A 21,680-nucleotide genomic window follows, 5' to 3' on the forward strand; every position below is an offset into this window, starting at 1 on the left:
TGTTCATATTCACAAATCAAATAAACATGTTAGATTTCAGCACCAGCCTTGAATTCAGTAGGATCTAAATTCAAATCTGGTCTCAGACACTTAACACTTCCTAGCTGTGTGGCCCTGGGCAAGTCATTTAACCCCAACAGCCTCAGGGAAAAAAATTAGATTTCAGTTAGAGGTTAGTGAAAATTAAAATGTAATATTCTTCCATCCAAGTTCATACACACACACACACACACACACACACACACACAAGCATATATACATGCTCTATTTAGATGGTTAAGATTATTTGATTCAACCCAATTAAAGAAGTTATACCTTATCAAGATTCCAGATCCAAATGAGGCAGTTTGACTATATCTTAAACTCATGTGAAGAAAAATGAAAAAGGTCTCATTTGTTAGTGAGAGCTGAGTAGGGAAAAGCCATTGTTTACAGGTTATAATCTATTTCTGAAGATGCAAGTTATAATCTTATTTTGCAACCTTCTAAATATATTACCTTGTGCAAACCATTTAAACTTTATAAGCCTCAGTTTCCTCATCTGAATAGTAAGTGCATTGGATTAAATTGACCTCGAATATCCTTTCCAGCTCTAAATCTTTTGCCCTATTATCCTACTCTAGATATTTACTTTGCAAGCATGGATGTCATTATGTCTCTTGGCCTTAATGTCCTTATCTGAAATTGTGATATTAATAACTATAGCAATTGCTTCACATGCTTTTCTTTGAGGATCAGATAAGATAGATTTAAAATTCTTTGCAAATCTTAAATCACTCTATTCCAGTAACTGTAATGATAAACATTTTAATTACTTTTGAATTGTACAAAAATATCACTACTAAAAGACATAATATGATAAAGTGTCATGGGAGAGATACAAACATAATGCTGTTAAAGTTCAGAAGATGAAGGTTCACATCTGGTTGGAATCATAAGAGAGATTTCATGCACAATCTAAGATTTGTCGAATTTTGTTAGATGAAAACGGAGACTAATTGTAGTTAGGATATTCCAAGAAAAGAATTACATGCTCAAAGATGGACAGTATCTAAGAAAGTTCAGGATATGATGAGAAACAGCAAATAGTCCATTTTTGTTAGAAAATATGAGCCCATCAATTAATGTTTACTATGTTAAGGACTAGACTAAGCAGTGGAAATACAAAGGAAAAAACAAAACAAAACAGTTCTTATCCTGGAGAAAAATTCATTCTATCAGGAAAGACAGCAGGTACACATTTAAACACATACAAAAGAAACACACTGTAGTTATTTGTTTATGAGAAGGAGGAGGACTTAGCATCAGAGCAGACAAGAAAGGAAAATAGACTGTTAACTGAGTTTTTTTTTTTTAATAAATGGGGGACTACAGGAGATGGAGGTGAGAAGGGTAGTATATTCTAGGGATAGGGGATAACCTGTACAAAAGCATCAAGACAAGAAATTGAATGATGTGTCACTAGAGAAAAACAAAAAGTCTGATTTCCCTGGACCATGTAGTAGTATAGTAAGGTTGAAAAAGTAAGATAGAGCAAGTTTAGGAAGGCTTTATATAGATTTTTTTTTATTCTTTCCTAGAACTAATGGTGAGCCACTAAAGTTTGTTGACCAGGGGAGTAACATGGTATCTATTAATATAGAGATTTGTGGAAGTTAAGAAACAAAATAGAAGTTGAGGGTATTTTAATACTAAGGTAATGTGTTTGTATTTGCTTGAGTAGGTAATACAAAGCCAATAAATGTTTTTAGGTGGCATTAGATATATAAAAATTATGTTATATTAGGTAGTGGTCACAAAGGTTCTTTTTTTTTTTTTTTTTTTTTTTTTTTTTAGCAATGGTTCATATGATAAAAAAAAAGCGAGGAAGCCTGGAGGTAAGAAGAATAGTTGACTAATTTTAGTAATTTAGCAAGAAGTAATAATCTAGAATAGTGGCAGATGGGATGAAAAGGAGATGATGGGTTTTAGAGGCAGAATTGTAGAACTCAGGTAATAATTTGATTTGGGTAGTGATGAAGAGAAAAAGTGTAACATGATCATATTTCAAATTTAGAATACTCAATAAATATTAAGTATCCACTAGGGAAAGTCCTTTTTAAATCCCTGACCCTGGTTAAAACCAACTGTAGCCTTTCTCTGCTGGTGCTCTCAGGCCATTGGGAGGAATTTTAAGATTATTCAAGTTACTGTGAATACTGATGTGCCTTCCAGGTGGTCTATCCACTTGTCAGAATTCTTCCCATCTGAACCTCAAAGTAATTAATAGAATTCTTGAATTCTATTAATCGTTTTTAAAATTTATTTTTGTTCTGAATTTAAGAAATAAAATAAGCATTTTATAACAGGAGAATAGAAAAAAAGATGATTGCTCATGGAACTACAAATCCCCAGTCAATTTTCCAAGAATGTAAATTAGAAAACAGTTGCTAATCTGCATTGATAAAGAAAGTTCATTAAACAACAATTCCTTAACGTAAGCAACATAAACAATAGAAAAAAAAAGATGCATGATTATATTTTCAGAAAGAGGATGAGGAAATTGGATGTGTGGCTATAAATTGGATGTGTAGCTAAAGAAGCCTGGTAAAGGCTGGGTGTTGCCTCTCAGGAATTTGAGAGGCAACAAAAAATGATTCAGAGAAGTATTAAGCAAGTATGCTCAGTTGAAGTTAGAAAACTTGTATTTACACTGCATATAATCAGTAGTATTTAATTCTTCAGCATCCTTAGCCTGGGAACAGCAAGGATGAACAAGGACAGTTGGGTGTTACCCAGAGCCAGGGATCAATCAGCAAATTAGAATCAAGTGGTAGTTCAAGCAGATTCTACATACTATTGATTGTTTTACTGGATTGGCCCATGGCAAGGATCCAAGCCAGATAATGAGATAAGAAATAGATTGAGGCAAATGGATTTGAAAAAGTGAAGGAATTGAGACTAGGATTTTAGAAGTGTCATCAAAATGAGTGTCAGAGTTGCCAAGAATAGTGAGCTCTCCGAAAGAAGTAAAGAAGCTTGCTTAAGAGAAGCAAAAGAACAAAATAAAAATAAAAACAAAAGTACAATTTAAAGGGATAAATCTCTGGAGACACCTATAGTAATGGATTTTCTACTACCTATAGAGCATGACTTGATAAATAATTAATCCACATAAACATTATATCAAAACCTATCCCAGGTTCTGATTTTTAATAATCTCACCTTAAATGTAAAGATTTCTGGGTATATATCCTTTCACATTTCTCTGCCTTTTATTTTCTAAAAAAAATTAATTTTAAAGAAAATATTTTTCTTTTTTATTACTTAAATCTCTTTATTTATAAAGCATTATTTAAATTTTTAATAAATATTTTGTTTGATTTATATAAACACAGGAATCTGTATCTTGTGAATAATAATTGGCATTTTGTTTTGTTGATGTGCATTCATTAATATCTGAGAACTCTAAAAAATTTATTTTAAAAGTCTTAATTAATCTTTTGTTTTCTATTAACTAAACTTTTTCTATCAGTTTTTACACATGGAGAATAATTTTTTATTCAAAAGAAGGGCAAAGAAAAACAAAAAAATTAATAAAAGCTTATCAATACATCAAAAAAAAAGTTGACATAAGATACCAGGTTATACCCACACACCTCTGCAAAAGAATCGTGGAGGAAGGCATCTTGGTATATTTCTTCTTTGGAGTCAGGTTTGTTCTTACAGTATCACAACATTTATTTTCAATGGTTTTGTGGTTGTTTTTACTTACCTTATTTATGGTCATTGTATAGATTGTTTTTCTTATTCTGTTTATTTTGCTTTGTTTTAATTCAACTAAATTGTTCAATGTTTATATTCACATTTATTATTTTTTTCACAGCACAGTAATAAAACCCCTTTTTTAACTCGTTGAAATCTAAATTTTCACAGGGACTCTCCTCTTTACTTTTTAAAATTTTGAACAATTTTTAAATTTAAATTTAAAAATTTAAAAATTAATTATAGGCCTTTGGAAAGTTGGATGATATGACACCATTATGAATTAATTAGTTAACCATATATCCCTTGCAATAAAGTCAAGATTGTGTATTCTTTTCTATTAGAAACTATCTTTCCAAACAGTTGGCAAATGCTGAGAGATGTCAACCTCATGAAAGAATTGGCTTATTTAATTCTTGTTTTCAGATGAGAAAGTTGAGATCAGATTACAGAAGGATTCTTTCATTGTATGAGAGGAGTTAGGCTTTCCATGTACTCTTTCATCTTATTGAAGTTACATATTGCAAGAAGTTTTGATAATACAAAATATTCTAGATGAAGGGCTATTAAACTCCAGGGAAAGTTTTGTCTAGCTAATTGCAAATCCATTGCAGCATATAATCCACACTTTATAAAAATTATTAGAGAAATAAAATCAGAGGAAACATTTCATTACTAAGAACTGGGCATCAAAATTCAGTTTTATGCTTAATTTTAGTCAAATTTTGCTTTTTCTCTTCTTGGTTGTAATTCTTCTAGCCTCTTTATCTTTCTTGGGTCATTCTTTTGTTATGGTCTACAAGTATTTCTTAAATGTTGACTATATGTTAGGACCTGGACTAAATCTAGGGATACAAAAGGAAGCAAAAGAAAGACGATATCTGTTCTCATGGAACTTATAATGTCCTATGGGAGAAAACAACATATAAAAGAAAGATGAAAACAGCAATGTGGAGAAAGAACACATTGTGTCAAAAGAAATCTGGATTATCACTAGTGAGTCCCAGAGAGGAATGAAGGAATGAATGTGACTGGCTTAGAGATCCTTTCTTAAAATGAAAGTTCCAATAGGACACAATTTCTTGGAAGAAGGGGCTATAAAGGTGGAGGGATCTTCCAAGAAAAGAAAGATAAGGGCAGCTAGATGATACAATGAATAGAGGCCTGACCTGTAGACAGGAAGACTTGAGTTCAAATCCAACTTTAGATACTTAACACTTACTAGCTATGTGCCCCTAGGCAAATCATTTACCCACATTGCCTCACAAAGGGAAAGGAGTGAGGGAGGGAAGGAAGGAGAAAAAGGAAGGAAAGGAGGGAAGGAGGGAAGGACAGGGAAGGAAGGAAAGGGAGAAAAGAAGGAAAGGAAGGAAGGGGGGAATGAGAGAGGAAGGGAGGAAAATAGGTAAGTGATTGACTGCGTTGGTAAAAATAGCCTTCTGCTGGAGTATGGTGAAAAAAGAAGTTCAGAAAGTCAGGATGACATCCATCTTCAACTGATGTTCCCTTTTAAGGAAGGTTCCCCAGAATATTCATGTTCACTCCTTTGTTCCTCCCTGGGACATACAACTGATTTTCCAGAAATCTTTTACTGTCTGTAATTGAGTGTATTCTTTCCCTCCACCTTCACTCTTTTAAGTTGCATTCCCCCATAAAACATTGGAATGTATATTCCTTGGAAGCAGGAATTATCTTTCTTTTGCTTGAAGTTTATATAATCAGAGTCATTTCCTTTGCTGATATTCTTGGTCTTAAGATGAATCCTTCATACTTAATAGATATTTTCAGAAAACTGATTTTCTATCTTGCAAAATTTTTGTTAAGAAGTAAACTTTCAACTTTAAAATGCTAGAGAATGTATTAATAATATGTGTAATTTAATTATTTGAATATTAATCAAAAGAACAAGGTGTACAGAGCTATTTGCTCTATAAACCCCACCCCAATTTGTGGTCTCAGATTTCATACACAACAATGGTAATCTGTATTAGAATGAATTTAACATTTATTATCCACCTGTTCTGCCCAAAGTTGTGAGACACCTAGCAAGCCCAAAGTATAACTATGAAGTATATGAAGTTATTTTTAGTACTCCCTACTTTGTATCTTATAGAGCTACATCCTAACACTTAGTACCCCCTAGTGAGCATTCTATTCTCCCTAACTACCAAGGACTCTTATTTCTCTGCTTATCTAAACCTATTCTTCTTCACACTGTACTCTTTAACCTTCTCCCAAACATGAATATACTATAAAGAGTAGTATCCTTATAGCTCATATCTCCCATGTCTAGTCAAGATGGAAATCTAGGCTTTTTAGGTGCTTTAGGGCATCTTGCTTAAAGCCCCACCTTGTTTGTGTTTTCTTGGTGGTCACAACCATCAGTGATCTCATGTTATGGGCCAGAACTTGAAACCAGGTGCTAAGTCACTGGAATTGATAGGCATTCAGGGACATTCACAAGTCAGGATTCACTCCGGGAGATTCAGAGCCAAGATTCAGTGTGAGATTCACAAGTCCGGGAGATTCACAAGTCAGAAGGACAAGCCCATGACAGGAGGATCCCACTCTCGGAGGCAAGACAGATTCATTCCATATTCCATCTTTGTGCTGGCTGGAGGCTTTGGATTCGGAGGGATGAGAGGCTGAAGCTGGCAGAGGCAAAAGACTAGTGGCAGGAGCCAAGGAGAGAGATAGGCCTATAAGAAAACTAACCGGGATATTTTGAAGGAGACAATAAAGGATTTGGATTTTTAACTACTGGCTCTATTTGAGGTGATTATTGATCTAAACTGAAACTAAAGCTGCCTCCAGAAGCCCCCCAAGATACCTGCTCCCAGAGAATGATTATATTTTAGAGAAGAACATTACAATTTCACCCCTGAATTTCTATAATACTATAATATAAATAATAGTTATTTATTATCCATAGCTCTGATTTGCCATTTATCATATGTTGCAAACTATAACTGTTTATCTTTTTGTGTATATATCTTGTCCCTCTAACTTGATTCTAGGGTCTTGTATGGAAGGAATCATGTCTTATACTATATATAATGTGCACTTAGTTGTTTTTACATTGTTATTGTTGGTAAAAATTATAAGGAATTCAATTTAATTCAACAAGCATATATCAAATGTCTGTTGTGTGTGCAAGACATCATGCTGAGTTCTGGGAACTCAGTCAAAGTCAAAAAAGAAACATTCTTTGCCCTCAAGGAGTGGTAATACTTTTTGAATAAAGGAATGAAAAATGAAAAAGTTTATCATTCAAATGACAAAAATGGGTATAAAGAAAATCAGTATTTCAGTCTAAAATCCCTATTTGGTTTTATGTTTTATTTTGTTTTGTGTCTTGATCTATATCTTGCCACTGAACCCAGATGTCTCTGGAAGGGGAAGTGAAGCAGGTGACCTTGCACAGCCCTCCTTCACTTAAATCCAATAACTTGCATATAATGACATCACTTCCCTGATATCATGGTGCTCTTCAAGAACAAAAAAAAAAAAAAAATGAACAACATCTGTGTTTTTAAATAAGAGCATCTTTTTTCAGCTTTACTAAAGGAAAAAAAATTCCAGAAATAATAATAAGAATTATCAATTGCTTAGTTATTTAGCATTGAGTTTTTAAAATACTGTTGGTTGTGCTTTCCTCCTCATTGTTTGTTTTCCATGCAGTTTTGTTTGGAAATGAAATAATAATTGGCTTTTACAGAGTACTTTGAAACTTTGGAAGTAGGTACATTACTTCATTGTACAAACATTTCTGCTAGCCATAAAGTATACACTTATTCTAAGATTAGTCACCTAAGCATGGAGTATCCTTATTTCAGATGCAACTAGATTTAAGTCATGGTTTATTACATACTTAGTGATTTCTCACTCATCTGTCATTAGTAGAAGGGAGCAATGATCCAAGGTGATGGGTAAGCTGAAAAAAATCATTAATATTTGGCTTTATTTAAGACATTTTATATTTACATTGTTAAGTGTTTAGAGTGGTTCAGTTCAAGTGATAGGGAGGTAATAGTCCTACTCTACTCTGCTTCTATAGGAGCTCATTTGAATTCTTGTATTCATTTCTGGCCTGCACAGTTTAAGGAGAGCATGGATCAGCTAGACTCTGTTCTAAGTGATAAATAAATGGCCTTGATGGTATTCTATTAAGATCTGTTTAAAGAAATAGACCTTTTAAATTAGAGAAAAGAAAATTTTAGGGTGAGATATATAATAACTACGTACAAGTGATAAAAGGGATGTTTTGTAGAGAAAGAATTAGAAGTCCTCGTCAGTTCTAAAGTATAACAGGAGTAATAACTGGAAAATTTTAAAAATAATTTAAAGGGTGAGGGGGGCACTGGGATTATTTTCAAGTAAAGCTTCCTAACAATTAATGCTCTCCAAAAGTGGAGTGAACTGCCTCAAAAGATGGTAGGATCCCACACTACTCCTTGGAGATCTTCAAAAGGAATCTAGATATGGGCTTGTGGGTATATTATAAGAGGGGTTCCTTTTTGTATAGGTTGAACTAAATGATTTATTTTGGTCTTTTCTAGCTCTAAATTTGTAATTCTTGTTTTCTTTCTCCAAATTCCATGCTCAGAATAAACAGGATCACCAAATAGAGTAAAAAAGAGCCAGTTTAAAATCAAGCTCTTTCTTCAATATGGTTGATTCCTGTATACTCCATAGGGAGATTATTGCAGGTATTGTAATCACTCCTGACAGGCAACATAAATAAAATCCCTTTGAATCAACAAAATACTTCACTAAGCAAGAATAAAAAAATACTGTATCCTTTTCCATTCATGTACCTATTCCCATTACTTTTTTATTTTTATTGAGCCCCAACTTTATCCCTTCTTAGGTTTGTTCTTTTTTTTAGTTGCAGTTCTTCTAAACATATTTCCACGTAGGTCTATTCTTTAAGTTAATAATATTTTTCCCCTTCTAGATTTCCAAAAGCCATCCTTCTCTTTAAAAGATCTGTTTTAACAATCCCACTTTCATTTTTCTAAATAGAAAAAAGGCAACAATTCTCCACTTTCTTCATAACCAAGGAGCTGCCTACAGGGCAAAATCCAAGAAATTTATAAATACTGTGTTGTAACTATATATTTGTGCATTTATGTGTATGTGTCCTAAATATTAAACTGTTTTTGTTGTGTTATATAGATAGATACATAGATATATAGATACATAGATACATATGCATGAATTTATCTTATTGAACAAATTCAATTCAACTAACTTTTTAAAACACCAATTATATATATAAGGCATTATACTAGACATTGAGATTAAGAAGAAAAAATTAAGTAGTCTCTGCCTTTTAGTAGCTTACTTTCTTGTGTTTCTTTTTAAATGCTAGTTAGAACCATAGAAATTTTAGACCTAAAAGAAATCTTTAACATCCTCTAGTCCAACCTCCTCATTTTATAGAGGAGGGAGACCAAGGTTCAGAGAATGAAACTAATTTGTATAAGGACATACAGTGAATAGCGGATCTGAGGTCTGAATCCATCTTGTCTGACTCAAATTCATTCTTTTAAATTCAATGCACTGTTTATTCATATTATTCTTTCCTCTCAACATTTAATCTTTCCAAATAAGTTGAATATTGGACTAGTAAAGAACAGACTTTTCCTGAGTAAAAACCAAATCTATGACCTTCAGCTTTATAGCCCAATATCTCATTAAATACACCAATGGAGTAACCAGTTGGCAGAAAGTATTTTAACTTAGTAGGATATCCACATATGTACGAACACTTACTTACTACTACTGAGTAACATCCTACATAGTTCTTCCTAATAATCTTATTTCCCACGTATAAGGATGAGTGTTACAAATATTCAGCACAATCATAGCATTTAACATCCATCCCAAGATGGAGCAAATTATTATGAACCCATAGTGGAATACTTAATATAGTACCAAAACTAAGTTTTGTGTTTATCAACTACTGGAAAATAAGTACTACATGAATAAAAATATCTTGCAATAAAATGATTTTGTATTCTGAAAATAGGACATTGAAGCTGAAGAAGTGGAAGCAAACTTACCTTTTTATGCTGGAGAGGAGCAGTTGACATTTCTCTTCTCAATATTCATACAATCTACAATTTTTAAATTTCTGTTTTATATTAAAGAAATCTGTTTAATGTGAGTGAACTTAAATTTTAAAGGAGAAATATGCATTTCCAAATCAATATTAGAAAAAACACCCACCTACTGTAAAATATTCTCATTCTTCTGCAGCATTAGGCTTTTTTTCCTTTCATAATTTTAATGAAGCATTTTTATTCTAGTGGTAAAATATTCATACTGCTCATTGAAATTCAGGAGATTAAATTTTGTACAAAATTATTATACTGCAGTTTGGGGAACTAATTAAAGGTTTTTTTAAAGTTAATGAGATAGAAGGAACTTAGTTGTCATAATTAAATAAGAAGGAGGATGATGGCTAAGTAAATTCAGAAAAATCATTCACTTTGGATAAGATAGATTCAATTTTGTCAACTTAGTCTATCACTGAATGAAAAATAATGAATAGAAATAAAGGCAATTAGTAGCCTGTTTTGGAATCTGATTTTTGAATTTTGTTCATTTTATTGTTAAGTAGTAAAGATTTATTTAAAATATCAATGAAAAGAGCTAATGAACTTAATTTTTTAAACTTCTTTTAGCATTTACTGTGCAATATGTGGTACCATTCTTTGAGAGTGATAGAGATATGTGGGGGAAAGTATGTGGATGTTAGTACAATTAATACCTTACTTATCAGGGATCACTTATCTGAAAACATCAATAAAAAAATACAACTTGAGAATTATGAAAGAAGTAAAAAGATCCAGATGCTATCAAAGTAGTGATCCCAAAATCTATAGATCAAAGAGAGTTCCGTAGGTCATTATATACTGCCCCTTTATTTTGATAACCCCGCAAGTTGAACAAACTTACTTCTTCTTCATCATATTAAAAGCAAGAAAGTCAGCAATGAGGTGATTCAAGCCAATTTCAATAGACTTGTGATGGAGAGAGCCATCTGCATCCAGATAAAAAACTATGGGCACTGATTGTGGGCCACAGTATAGTATTTTCACCTTTTGTTGTTGTTTTGTTAGTTTGTTTGCTTTTTTGTCTTCTTTCTCATTTTTCCTTTTCATATGATTTTTCTTGTGCAGCATGATAAATGTGGAAGTATATTTAGAAGAATTGTATATATTTAACCTATATTAGATTACTTGCTGTCTAGAGGAGGGGGGAGAGAAAGAGAGGGAAGGAGAAAAATTTGGAACAGAAGGTTTTGTAAGAGTGAATGTGGAAAACTAACTTACATGTATTTTGAAAAATAAAAAGATATTATTATAAAAATATCATCCAGAAAGTGACAGTATGAATTACAGCATTCCTCAAAAGGTTCTGAGATCCCATTAGCTAAGATTCACTCCATAGAATCAGATTATAATCTATGCTTCCCAATCTGATTCTTTCTCCCCTAACTTTTGCCATATAGGGTATAATCAATCTCCTCATGACCCTCCTCATTTTTTTCCCAGCAGCCCAAAGATACTAATAGGATGCTCTGTCTATGCATTTATCCTCACTTGATCTTTCCACATAATTAGTCCCTCTTTACTTTCTTTCATTCAATTCATTAATGGAAAATTTTACTCCTGATCTTCTTCAGAATTCCTTGTTCACTATATGTTGTAGGCTTATGATCACCCACCATGTGATTTTCCATTATGGACAACTAGGTAACAAAGTGGATAGAGTGATGGATCTAGAGTCAGGAAGACCTGAATTCAAGTCTAATCTTAAGTATTTACTAGCTATGTGATCCTAAGCATATCACTCAACCTCTTCCTCAGTTTCCAAAACTGTAAAGTTAATACCTTACTTATCAGGGATCTTTTCTTCAAGAGTTGTTGTGAGGATCAAGTTAGTTAACTCTTTATAAATCATTTAGATAGTGCCTGTCATATAATAGGTACTCTACAAATGCTTATTCCCTTCCCTTCCTTCTTTGCTTTTTGTGTGCTATTTATCTTCAAGTCTTTGGAGGAAGTTGTATTGCACATCTTGTCACACCATACAGAAAATAAAGATGTTAGCCAAGGTGCTTTCTGGGCTATTTTGTTTCCTTGTGAAAATTAATGTTAATTGTATTCATTTATATTATTATAATTTCTAATAACTTCTGGATAAAAATAATTATAGCATCAATGTACCTTCCATTTTATATTTAATATTTTTATTTTAATAATATTAAAGTAACTCAAAATCAGATATCTTAAATTATGTCATATCTTTTACTCAATGTTATTCCTTTATTTATTGTACATTTTGATCATAACTATCATTATAGTCTGACTATATCAGTCTTGACTATTCAGTCTTGTGGCTTGTACTTTATTTTTAAAATAAAGGTTTGGGAATAAATAAATTGCCTCTAAGGCATCTTCTATGTTTATATCTGTGATATTACAATTCAGGGATAACTCCTATGTCATTAGTAAATGTCATCTTCTAAAATGCAACTAGTTTTATTCTTTGTGATATTATATCTAGTGTCAACCAATTCTTGCTTTTTTTTAAAGAAACTGTTTGTTATGTAAACATTTTCTGTGTAATCTAAAAATATTTATCAACTCTCATTTCTTTTTCTTGAACCAGTTTTCTTCATGTATTTCTCCCTTTGTTATTTTTTCCATCTCTGTAAGGAGTTACCAAGTGTCAAAGTGTATACTGAGATGTTTGTCAAATCTCATCAAGCCTTCAAAGGATTTCTCTTCCATTTCATCCTAAGCATCTGATTGATGCATAAATTTTCATGATTTCCATGATAATATTTTTGTATACATGATAATGCAATGTCCCATGAACTAATGTTTCTTATAGTCTTTGGGCCTACTTATTTATAAGATCTATCCACCAACTCCTTTTTTTCATTTCTCAAAGGAATATCTGTGACCCATCTTTATGTGCAAAGAAAATCCGTTAAAAGGAAATTTGAGATTTACCATGAAAGATAGGCTGAAGCTACCAAAAATAGATAAAAATCTTCCCATGTCCTTTATTATCTCACTTCAAATACTATTATAGGAAGAAATCATATAATAATTCTAGGATGACTATGTCTCCAAACTCGTTATTTAGGATATACTCATATTATGACTTTTTTCTAAGCTTCCAGAGGACAGAGAATTTTAATTCCCATTTTTATCATTTATTTTCATGTGAGCCAATTTTCACATTGACTAACTACAGAGGTAGCATCTTTTAAGGGGTATCTTTTCTTTACACCTCTTATCACTGCTTTAAGTCTGTTCTACTTAGTCTCTGAGTCTTTGTACTGGTTGCCTCCTCCTCATTCCTATAATTCACTTCCTATTCATGCCCATCACCTAGAATTCCTAAATTTCCTCCAGGCTCAGCACAAATAGCACTTGTATTTTCATGCTTGATACACAAAACCTTTCCTATTCCCCCTCCAGCTATTGGTGTCTCTCTCTCTACCTTCCTATAACCTTGCATTTATTTCATATTATTTTAAATATAATTGTATAAGAGAAATTGACCTGATTGTGCCCAGATATCCTAAAATATAGGCACTCTGCAATGAGATCTCTTATTATAATAAGCATGTTTTCTTTGACAAAAACTAAGTTCCTTGAGGACAGGGACTTTTATTTTTGTTTCTCCAAAGTAGCACAGTACCTTACACATTGAATATCATGCTTGCTTATTGATGGATTTTGTATTTTCCCTATAAATATCAGAAAGACAAAATTTTCAATAAATTTTTAAAAAATGATCAAATGATATCTGCCCACAAGTTTAACTGAGGTTAATTGAAAATGTAAATATAATGGAGTTTTGGAAATCTCTGATAACTCTGCAAATATCCTTTGTTGAATTAGCAAAAAGTGAAAGTGGATACAATTGGTCTCTTGGGCTGCCATTGGAGTCTGTGGTGTTTGAAATTGTTATTAATAACAATTTATGGAAATTGGTAGTTTCTGCGAAGCATAAGAGCTAAAGGAAAAGTCTAATTCTTAATGGTTCCCAGGAGGCTATCTATGAAAGGAGGGCCCAGTAGAATTGTTTTTCTATGTTAAATCCAGGGTTTGTTCAATGCAATCGGATTTAACAAAAGCACTAGTAGAATCTTTGCAGAGCTGATTGCTTATTTTTCAGAGAGGGATCTTCTTAGGAGTGAACTCTGATTGGTCTAGAGAAAGAAATGTTTTCCAGATGAGTTAAAAAAAAAAAAAAGAATTGTTCCACCCCACCTGATCTCTTTTTATCTTTCAAAAAAATTAGACAACAACATCAAGAGCCTATTTATTTCTCTTTCTAAAATGAGGGTTCTTAACCATTTAATCTGGCTTTGTGAACTTATTCTTTAATAACTATTTCAATATAATTCATTGCTTTTGTAATTCTTTGTATTTGTTGTAGCTTGTTAATTTAAGAATATTAATATGAGAAGGGAACTAAGTATCTAAGCAGATATAACACTGCAGTTGGACTTAGAAAGATCTTTGTTTAAATATAATACAAACACTAGCTGTAAGATCCCTGGTAAATTTCTTAACCTCTCTCTGTCACAATTTCTTTTTCTGTAAAATAAATATAATCATAGCACTTACCTTCCAGGATTGTTATGATGATAAGATGAAATAATAATTGTAAAGTACTTTGCAAATCTTAAAGCATCATATAATACTATTATCATTTTTAATTATAATATTACTATTATTATGGGTTCCATATGCTTCATTATATTACCAAAGAGGTCAGTGACACAAAAAGCTTAATAATCCCTTTCTTAATATTTTATGATCTATAGTTATCCCTTCCACATTGTGATTTTATCCATTATGGTTTTGATATATTGTGGGTCAGCATAAGAAATTGATGGAAATTTGAGAAGAGTTTTGCAGAAGTCACAGACAACATACAAAGATTAGCAGATGCCACAGAAAAAGGTTAGAAACTGAGAAATACACAAAATATATGTCTAGTTTTATATAATAATTCAGACTTCTTCTCTGGAAGGAGAGGTCAAAACATTTTATGTGGATTTTCCAAATCATGGGGACACTGTCTCCATAATTCCCCTAATGTAGAATAAAGAACTATACTATTGTTGTTTTTCTTGGAACTTCATTCTCAAGAACCAATGACCAAGAACAAACAGAAACAAGAAATGGCGATTGGAAAAAAGCCAGAGTTTTAGGCTAGGAATTGTCATGCCTTATTTCAAAATAGAGTTTATGTTTATTTTACACCAGGTTTCTCATAAAAGAAACTAGAATAATCAGGGGTGGAGATTAAAAGGATTCCTAGAATAGCTCCTCCAAATAATGCCTCAACTTCCTCCATTAGTTTTTTAAATGTTTCTAAGAAAAAGATATAAACTGTTCTGAAAAGTATGATACATTAAGTTGCTAACACTAGGAATTGAGATGCACTATTGAGGTGTGCTAAAGTGGCCCTAAGAGAAGGGGATAAGAAGGAAGGGGCTCAATGAAAAAAATATTTTTTATTATAGATTTTTATTGACAAAACATATGCATGGGTAATTTTTCAACACTGACCCTTGCAAAAACTTCTGTTCCAACTTTTCTCCTCCTTCCCTCCACCCTGCCCCCAGGTGGCAGGTAGTCCCATACATGTTAACTATGTTAAAGAATATGTTAAATACAATATATGTATACATATTTATACAGTTATCTTGCTGCACAAGAAAAATCTAATTTAGGAAGAAGGTAAAAATAACCTGAGAAGAAAAACAAAAATGCAAGCAAACAATAACAGAAAGAGTGTAAATGTTATTTTGTGGTCCACACTTAATTTCCCAATGTTCTTTTGCTGGATGTAGCTGGTTCTGTTCATTACTGATCAATTGGAACTGATTTGGATCCTCTCATTGTTAAAGAGGGCCACATCCATCAGAATTGATCCTCATATAGTATTATTGATAAAGTATATAATGATCTCCTGGTCCTGTTCATTTCATTCAGCATCAGTTCATATAAGTCTCTCCAGGGCTTTCTGAAATCATCCTGCTGGTCATTTCTTACAGAACAATAATATTCCATAACTTTCTTATACTTTAATTTATTCAGCCATTCTCCAACTGATGGGCATGCATTCAATTCCCAGTTTCTAGATACTAAGAAAAGAGCTGCTGCAAACATTGAAAAAATATTTTTAAAAAATCAACAATCTGTAATGGATATAAGCTAGAAGTCTTACCAGTAAGATCAGGGTTTAATATTTAATATTGTATTAGAAATGCTAGTTATAGCAATAACAGAAGAAAAAGAAATTGATGGGATTAGAATAGTTAATGAGGAAGCAAAATTTTACTCTTCATGAATGTTATGGCATACTTAGATTTCAGAATTCAAAATTTAAACAAATGAATGTTAAAATTGTTTTACATGTAATTCTGAAAATGTAAATTATTATTTATACTAAAGAAATCAGCAACCTATAATTCTACCATTTTGTTTTTTGCTTTATGATGGACCTTGGTGTCAAATTCTATTATTATACTTCTGCTCTTCTGTATTAGTTGATTTTATAAATTGATTTGGATTAATCTTTGTTTCAGCATTCAAACAAAGATTTAAATTGATAATACATAGATCTTATTTAACACCGAAATTTAATTCATTCTCATAAAGTTTAGCTGGGAAGTAGAAGGTTAGAATTCAGTTGTGTCAGTCAATAAATATTTATTAAGAACTTACTGTGTGAAAGGTACGGGACTAGGTACCAGGAATACAAAGAATAGAAAAACATCCCAACTTCAAAGGACTCACCTTATAATAAGGAGAATTGCATACTAATATGCATGTATATGCAAGCTCTTTATATTTAATAGGATGTGATCTCAAAAGAGAAAGTATTAGCAATGAGTAGCACCCAGAAAGCTAAAGGAGGGAGAAATAAACATTTATATTCCTCCTACTATGTGCCAGGCACTATGCTAAATACTTTTTTTTTTAAACAAATATTTTCTCATTTAGTCCTCACAACAATTCTGTCAGGGGCTACTATTATTACTATTATTTATTAGTATTTTTAGTTTATATTATTACTATTACTGGTTGTCAAGTACTGGGGCTAGATTTAAATTTGGATTTTCCTGACTATACATCCAGCAGTCTTTCTTTTACACCATAAGTAGCCTTTGGCATTTGAACTGAGACTTGAAGGAAGCAGAGAAGCTTGTAGGCAGTGGCAAAGAAGGAGACATTCCATTCAATTCAGAAAGTATGTAAAGAGCTACTAGTTGTCAGAAAGGATGCTAGGAAAACAAAGTAAAAAATTAGCCATTCCTTGATCTCAGTGAGTTTAGATTCTTCTTACACATCTACATGACAAAAAAGTAGACTGATTTGTTTTGTTTTGGTTTGGTTTGGTTTTGAAATTGTTATTGGTTTGGGGCTATTGTTTGAGGGTTTTGTGTGTGTGTGTGTGTGTGTGTGTGTGTTTGTGTGCATTTGCTCAAGAAAACATTTTAGCATTTCTATTTCCTAAATATACTCTCAAAAGAGAACCCCAGAATTTCTTAGTGATAATTATGTTTGTGTTTTCTAAAGCAGTATAGCATTATGGCCATGGGAAGTATACCTTTTGTAATGAGAGGTTCATGAGATAGCCCATCATATTTTATCCATTTCTCCAACATCTTTTATTATTATTATTACTTTAGAGTACACTTTTTAAAGCTGAATTATTTTGGGATATCTAAAAAAAGTATTTCAGATGGTAGAAATTAGAATTAAAGATAATTTTGAAAATTCTATAGCTGTAGAATATTTTTTGGCTTAGTCTAAGTATGAAAGAAAAATAGTATGGCTTAAGAGTTAGATAGATTTCTCTTAAACTATCATATTGTTTAGGTATTAAATGACTTACTCGATAAATGGAGAATACTTATTCACATCTCCAATTTCTATCAGTGATTATGGTTTCTAAGTTGGTTCATGTTTTATTCATTATTATACACTTAACTCTTGTCTAATGTGCTTTGTACCAATCTAAAAGGAATAAAAAAACCTGGAAGACAGGGATCATATAAAAGGCTTAGGATGTTATTGCTCTTTTTATTCTTATCACCTTTCATGGCAATATTTCGAGAGACTAAAGTAGTTGAGTTATGGCACATCAGTGTTAGTTGCGCTTTACGTTTAGATCATTTCAGCATTTTGCAAATACTTTGATTCTGACTTTAACAATTTACCTTGTCCTTACATCAAGTATATGAATTTGTTTCTTTTCAAATTCTGGATAAGGAGGCAGTGATAGACAGAGATTGTGACATAGAAGTATTATTTGCAACCCAAACTTTATTAAATGTTTGATTTTATCTGTTATAGAACATGAAAAGCAGCGGTTATGCAAGAGTACCGATTATATGAATTTGCATTTCAAAGTAAAATGGTTTTATAATGAATATGTGCGAGAGCTTTCTGCCTTCAAGGATGCTGTTCCTGAATACTCTTTGTAAGTAGTGATTTTTCACTCCTAAATTTTATTCTCAGTACACAAAACTTTAAGTTCACTTGAGTTCTCTAGCATTAACTTTCCATTCTCATAGTATTCTTGTGATTGGAGAGATTTTAGATATTTAGATATGAGCAATTATTTGATTGTCTTTCATAGTTGTTTCTGCTTTGTCTTTTTCATTTAAATGTGTTCAATTTAAATGTGATGATCAGATTTATGGGAAGAACTGAATGTATTGTTAACAATATGAATTAAATTCCTATAGAGCTAGAATTTAGATTATTCTGGAGTTGGAGAGAGCATATATGAAATCCTTTATTTTATCAGATTGTACTTGCCATATAAGAAAGCATTTAAGCAATCAAACTTTTTCACAGTAATTAAAAAAATAGATTATTTTAAAAATCTATTAAAATTTTCCAATGGAGAGAAGAGGTAGAATGCTATTTGATAAATATATACTTTTTTCAATAGGATTCATTTTGAGTGTGCTCATTAAAAAATAAAAAAAAAACATACTTTAAAAAGCAGCCTTAAAAAAACCTTAAAACTTAATTTTGTGCAAATCAACCACAATGTTAATAAGGTTTGGGTTTTTTTTTTTTAGATGGTTTGAGCCTTTTGTCATCCAGTGGCTTGATGAAAATGAAGATGTATCAATGGAGTTCCTTCATGGTGCTCTAGGAAGAGACAAAAAAGATGGAGTAAGTTTTAATTTCCTGTCTTCAAAATAGTTATTGTCCAAAAAATATTTTTTTTAATAGATCTAATGAGGTTAGTGGTGATGAGATTAGTAGCAGTCAAAGACTTGTTAAAATCCCTTTTGGTCAGCACAGAGGCTCTTCATGAAAGAATGCATGAACCTGAAATATTAATTAGCAAAAATGAAAGTTTATTGTTGGATAGGAAGTGCTAAGAGACCGACTTCTTTAGTGGCAAAATCCTATTAGAGAAATGGAGGCTGACACTGACAAGAAAATGTCTTCTCAGCGGGCAGGGTCCTAGCAACTGCTCTGGACCTTCTGCGAAGAGTGAGTTCAGAAACTATCCTTAAAAAAAGAGATCTTTGAGGCTCAGGTTTCAGATTGAAAAGTAAGCCAAGGTTCTCAGGCTTGGATGCTTCTCAGTATCTGGCCCAGGTCTCCAATTGGAATTAACAACACTTTAAAGGGGTGCTTTTTGACCAAGACTTCTAATTGAATCAAACAGTCTGGCATCCCTGAAAGATAACTTATCTGGGGGGAGACTCCAAAGGGATCACAGATCAAAAGGGAACACAGTTTCAGAGTGATAATCTTAAAGGGAACACAGTTTCAGTAAAGGGAACACAGTTTCCCTCCCCCTTCAGAACTGTTATTTAATTATTACAGAGATGCCCCATGGAGAAAAATTCTTCTAGCAATAATGGAGAATTAAAATTAAGTGATTAGTGATGAGTTTGAACAACTCCTATTACTTTAAAATTAAATAACAAAGGCAATGGAATATAGTGAATACAGAGTTATTCAGAGTCAGAAAAACTTTTGTTCAGGCTCTGCCTCTAAAACATACTGGCTGTGTGATCTTGGGGAAGTCCCTTAATCATTCAGTGCCTCAGGCAATTCTTTTAGGCTACAAATTGGAGAAGGTACCATAATTTCCATTATCATTAACTTGAAGATGAGTTGAACACTGAAGCTCAAAACAACATTGGGTTCCCAAGGACTTATCCCAGAATCCTACGGTAATCTTGAAATCTTCTAGAATTTGGCTGAGGTCCCAAAATATGGACAAGTGACTTTTCCAATACATTTGGAGAAAATATCATGAGCATGAGCTACCTCTGACTTTTATGTGACCACTGAAGAATATTCTAAGATATTCTAACACCATTTTTCATAACTTCTGTCCAGGAAGTAATGAAATGGTATATAACCAAGATCTCAATTCAGCAAAAAAGAGATTTCTAATAGCATAAAATTTTCCTATTTTATTGGATCCAAAGCAAATTTAAATGTAAGGGACTGACTGTTTTGAGGCAAGCATTTTATTACTGTGGGTTGGAGTTGGATGATATGAGATTCAGCAGTTAATGAATAATGAATCCACTGTCTCAAATGTGCCAGCTCATTGGAATGGTTTCTGCTTTCTCCTTTTTCAGTTCCAGCAGACCTCAGACCATGCCCTCTTCTCCTGCTCTGTGGTAGATGTCTTTGCACAGCTTAATCAAAGCTTCGAGATTATCAAGAAATTGGAGTGCCCTAATCCTGAAGCATTATCCCATTTAATGAGAAGATTTGCAAAGGTAGATTAAAAATGGTCAATCTCTTTTTATTTCCGAGTCTGAAATTTCCTCATTTTCTTGACTATTTCCTAAATAATTCTGTTGTGCTGTTGTAGACAATAGTTAAATTTCAATTTTTTTTCACGTGACATAGTATCAACAACTTCAGGGTTTTTGGGTTTTTTTTCCCTCAGCTTCACAGAAGCATATTTCTGTGTTATATACTAGTTATTTTCAAATTATTCAAGTTCACATTCACAAAGAAATTATAGTGAATAGCAACATTTTTCAGAGATGTAACTTCCCATATAAAAGAAACACATGTTTATTAAGAAGATCATGGTGTACTACTATGCAAAGAATGTTGAATGAAAAATTGGGGGTCAAGCCTTTGTTAAAAATCATAAAACTAGTCTTGCAAAAGCCCCTACAGATGACTAGTAATAGAATCATGATTTGAACACAAATCTCCTAACTCCCCAGTCTATTCACTGTTCCTTTTATTCCCCTATACATTTTCTGTAAGATGGAAAACCGTTGAGTTCTCATTTGTGAAGTCAAGGAGATTAGATCTTTACAGTTTCTAGCCAGCTCACATTTTGCTCTTCATAGTTAGAAGTAAATGCAGACACATACACACACATTTGTAATCTCCTGAAAGAGTTTATAACTCATTGAAAAGTAAAATAAATGCAAAAAATAATGGAAAGGGGAAATTCAGATATAATTCTGTTTAAATTAGTTAAGAATATAAGTACAGAATAGGGAGAAAATCATGCCAACTATAAAAGTTTGAAAAGCCTTCAATTGCCCAGATGGGACTTAAGCTTTAAGGATTCAATCTACTTTGACAGGTAAAGAAAAGAGAAAAAGCATTTCAAGACAAAGAAACAGAATGAATACATATATTAAAAATTGAAATGATTATGATATGTATGGAACTGACCTCATTTGAGCTGAGTGTGTAGAAAAACAGCAGTGATACCTGATATTTGCATAGAACTTTCATCCTAGAAGAACAGATATGTCAATTAATGCAAAAATAACTTGGTTTTTCAAACTAGTAGGGTCAAACTGAAAAAGAAACAGGGAACATTGAACTGTACCTAAGGATCCTTGGAGAATTTCTAAG

General features: G+C 32.4%; 1 protein-coding gene across 1 annotated transcript in view; it reads left to right on the forward strand.

Annotated features, from left to right (window-relative positions):
• The window catches only part of UNC13C (unc-13 homolog C), a 744,392-nt gene that overhangs the window by 581,462 nt on the left and 141,250 nt on the right, over positions 1-21,680 (forward strand). Inside the window, exons 19-21 of the mRNA XM_051980682.1 lie at positions 18,156-18,282; positions 18,893-18,989; positions 20,426-20,569. Of these exons, the coding sequence (XP_051836642.1) occupies positions 18,156-18,282; positions 18,893-18,989; positions 20,426-20,569 (368 nt within the window). The remainder of the gene's footprint in view (positions 1-18,155; positions 18,283-18,892; positions 18,990-20,425; positions 20,570-21,680) is intronic.

Source organism: Antechinus flavipes, chromosome 2, assembly GCF_016432865.1.
Source record: "Antechinus flavipes isolate AdamAnt ecotype Samford, QLD, Australia chromosome 2, AdamAnt_v2, whole genome shotgun sequence".
NCBI lineage: Eukaryota > Metazoa > Chordata > Mammalia > Dasyuromorphia > Dasyuridae > Antechinus > Antechinus flavipes.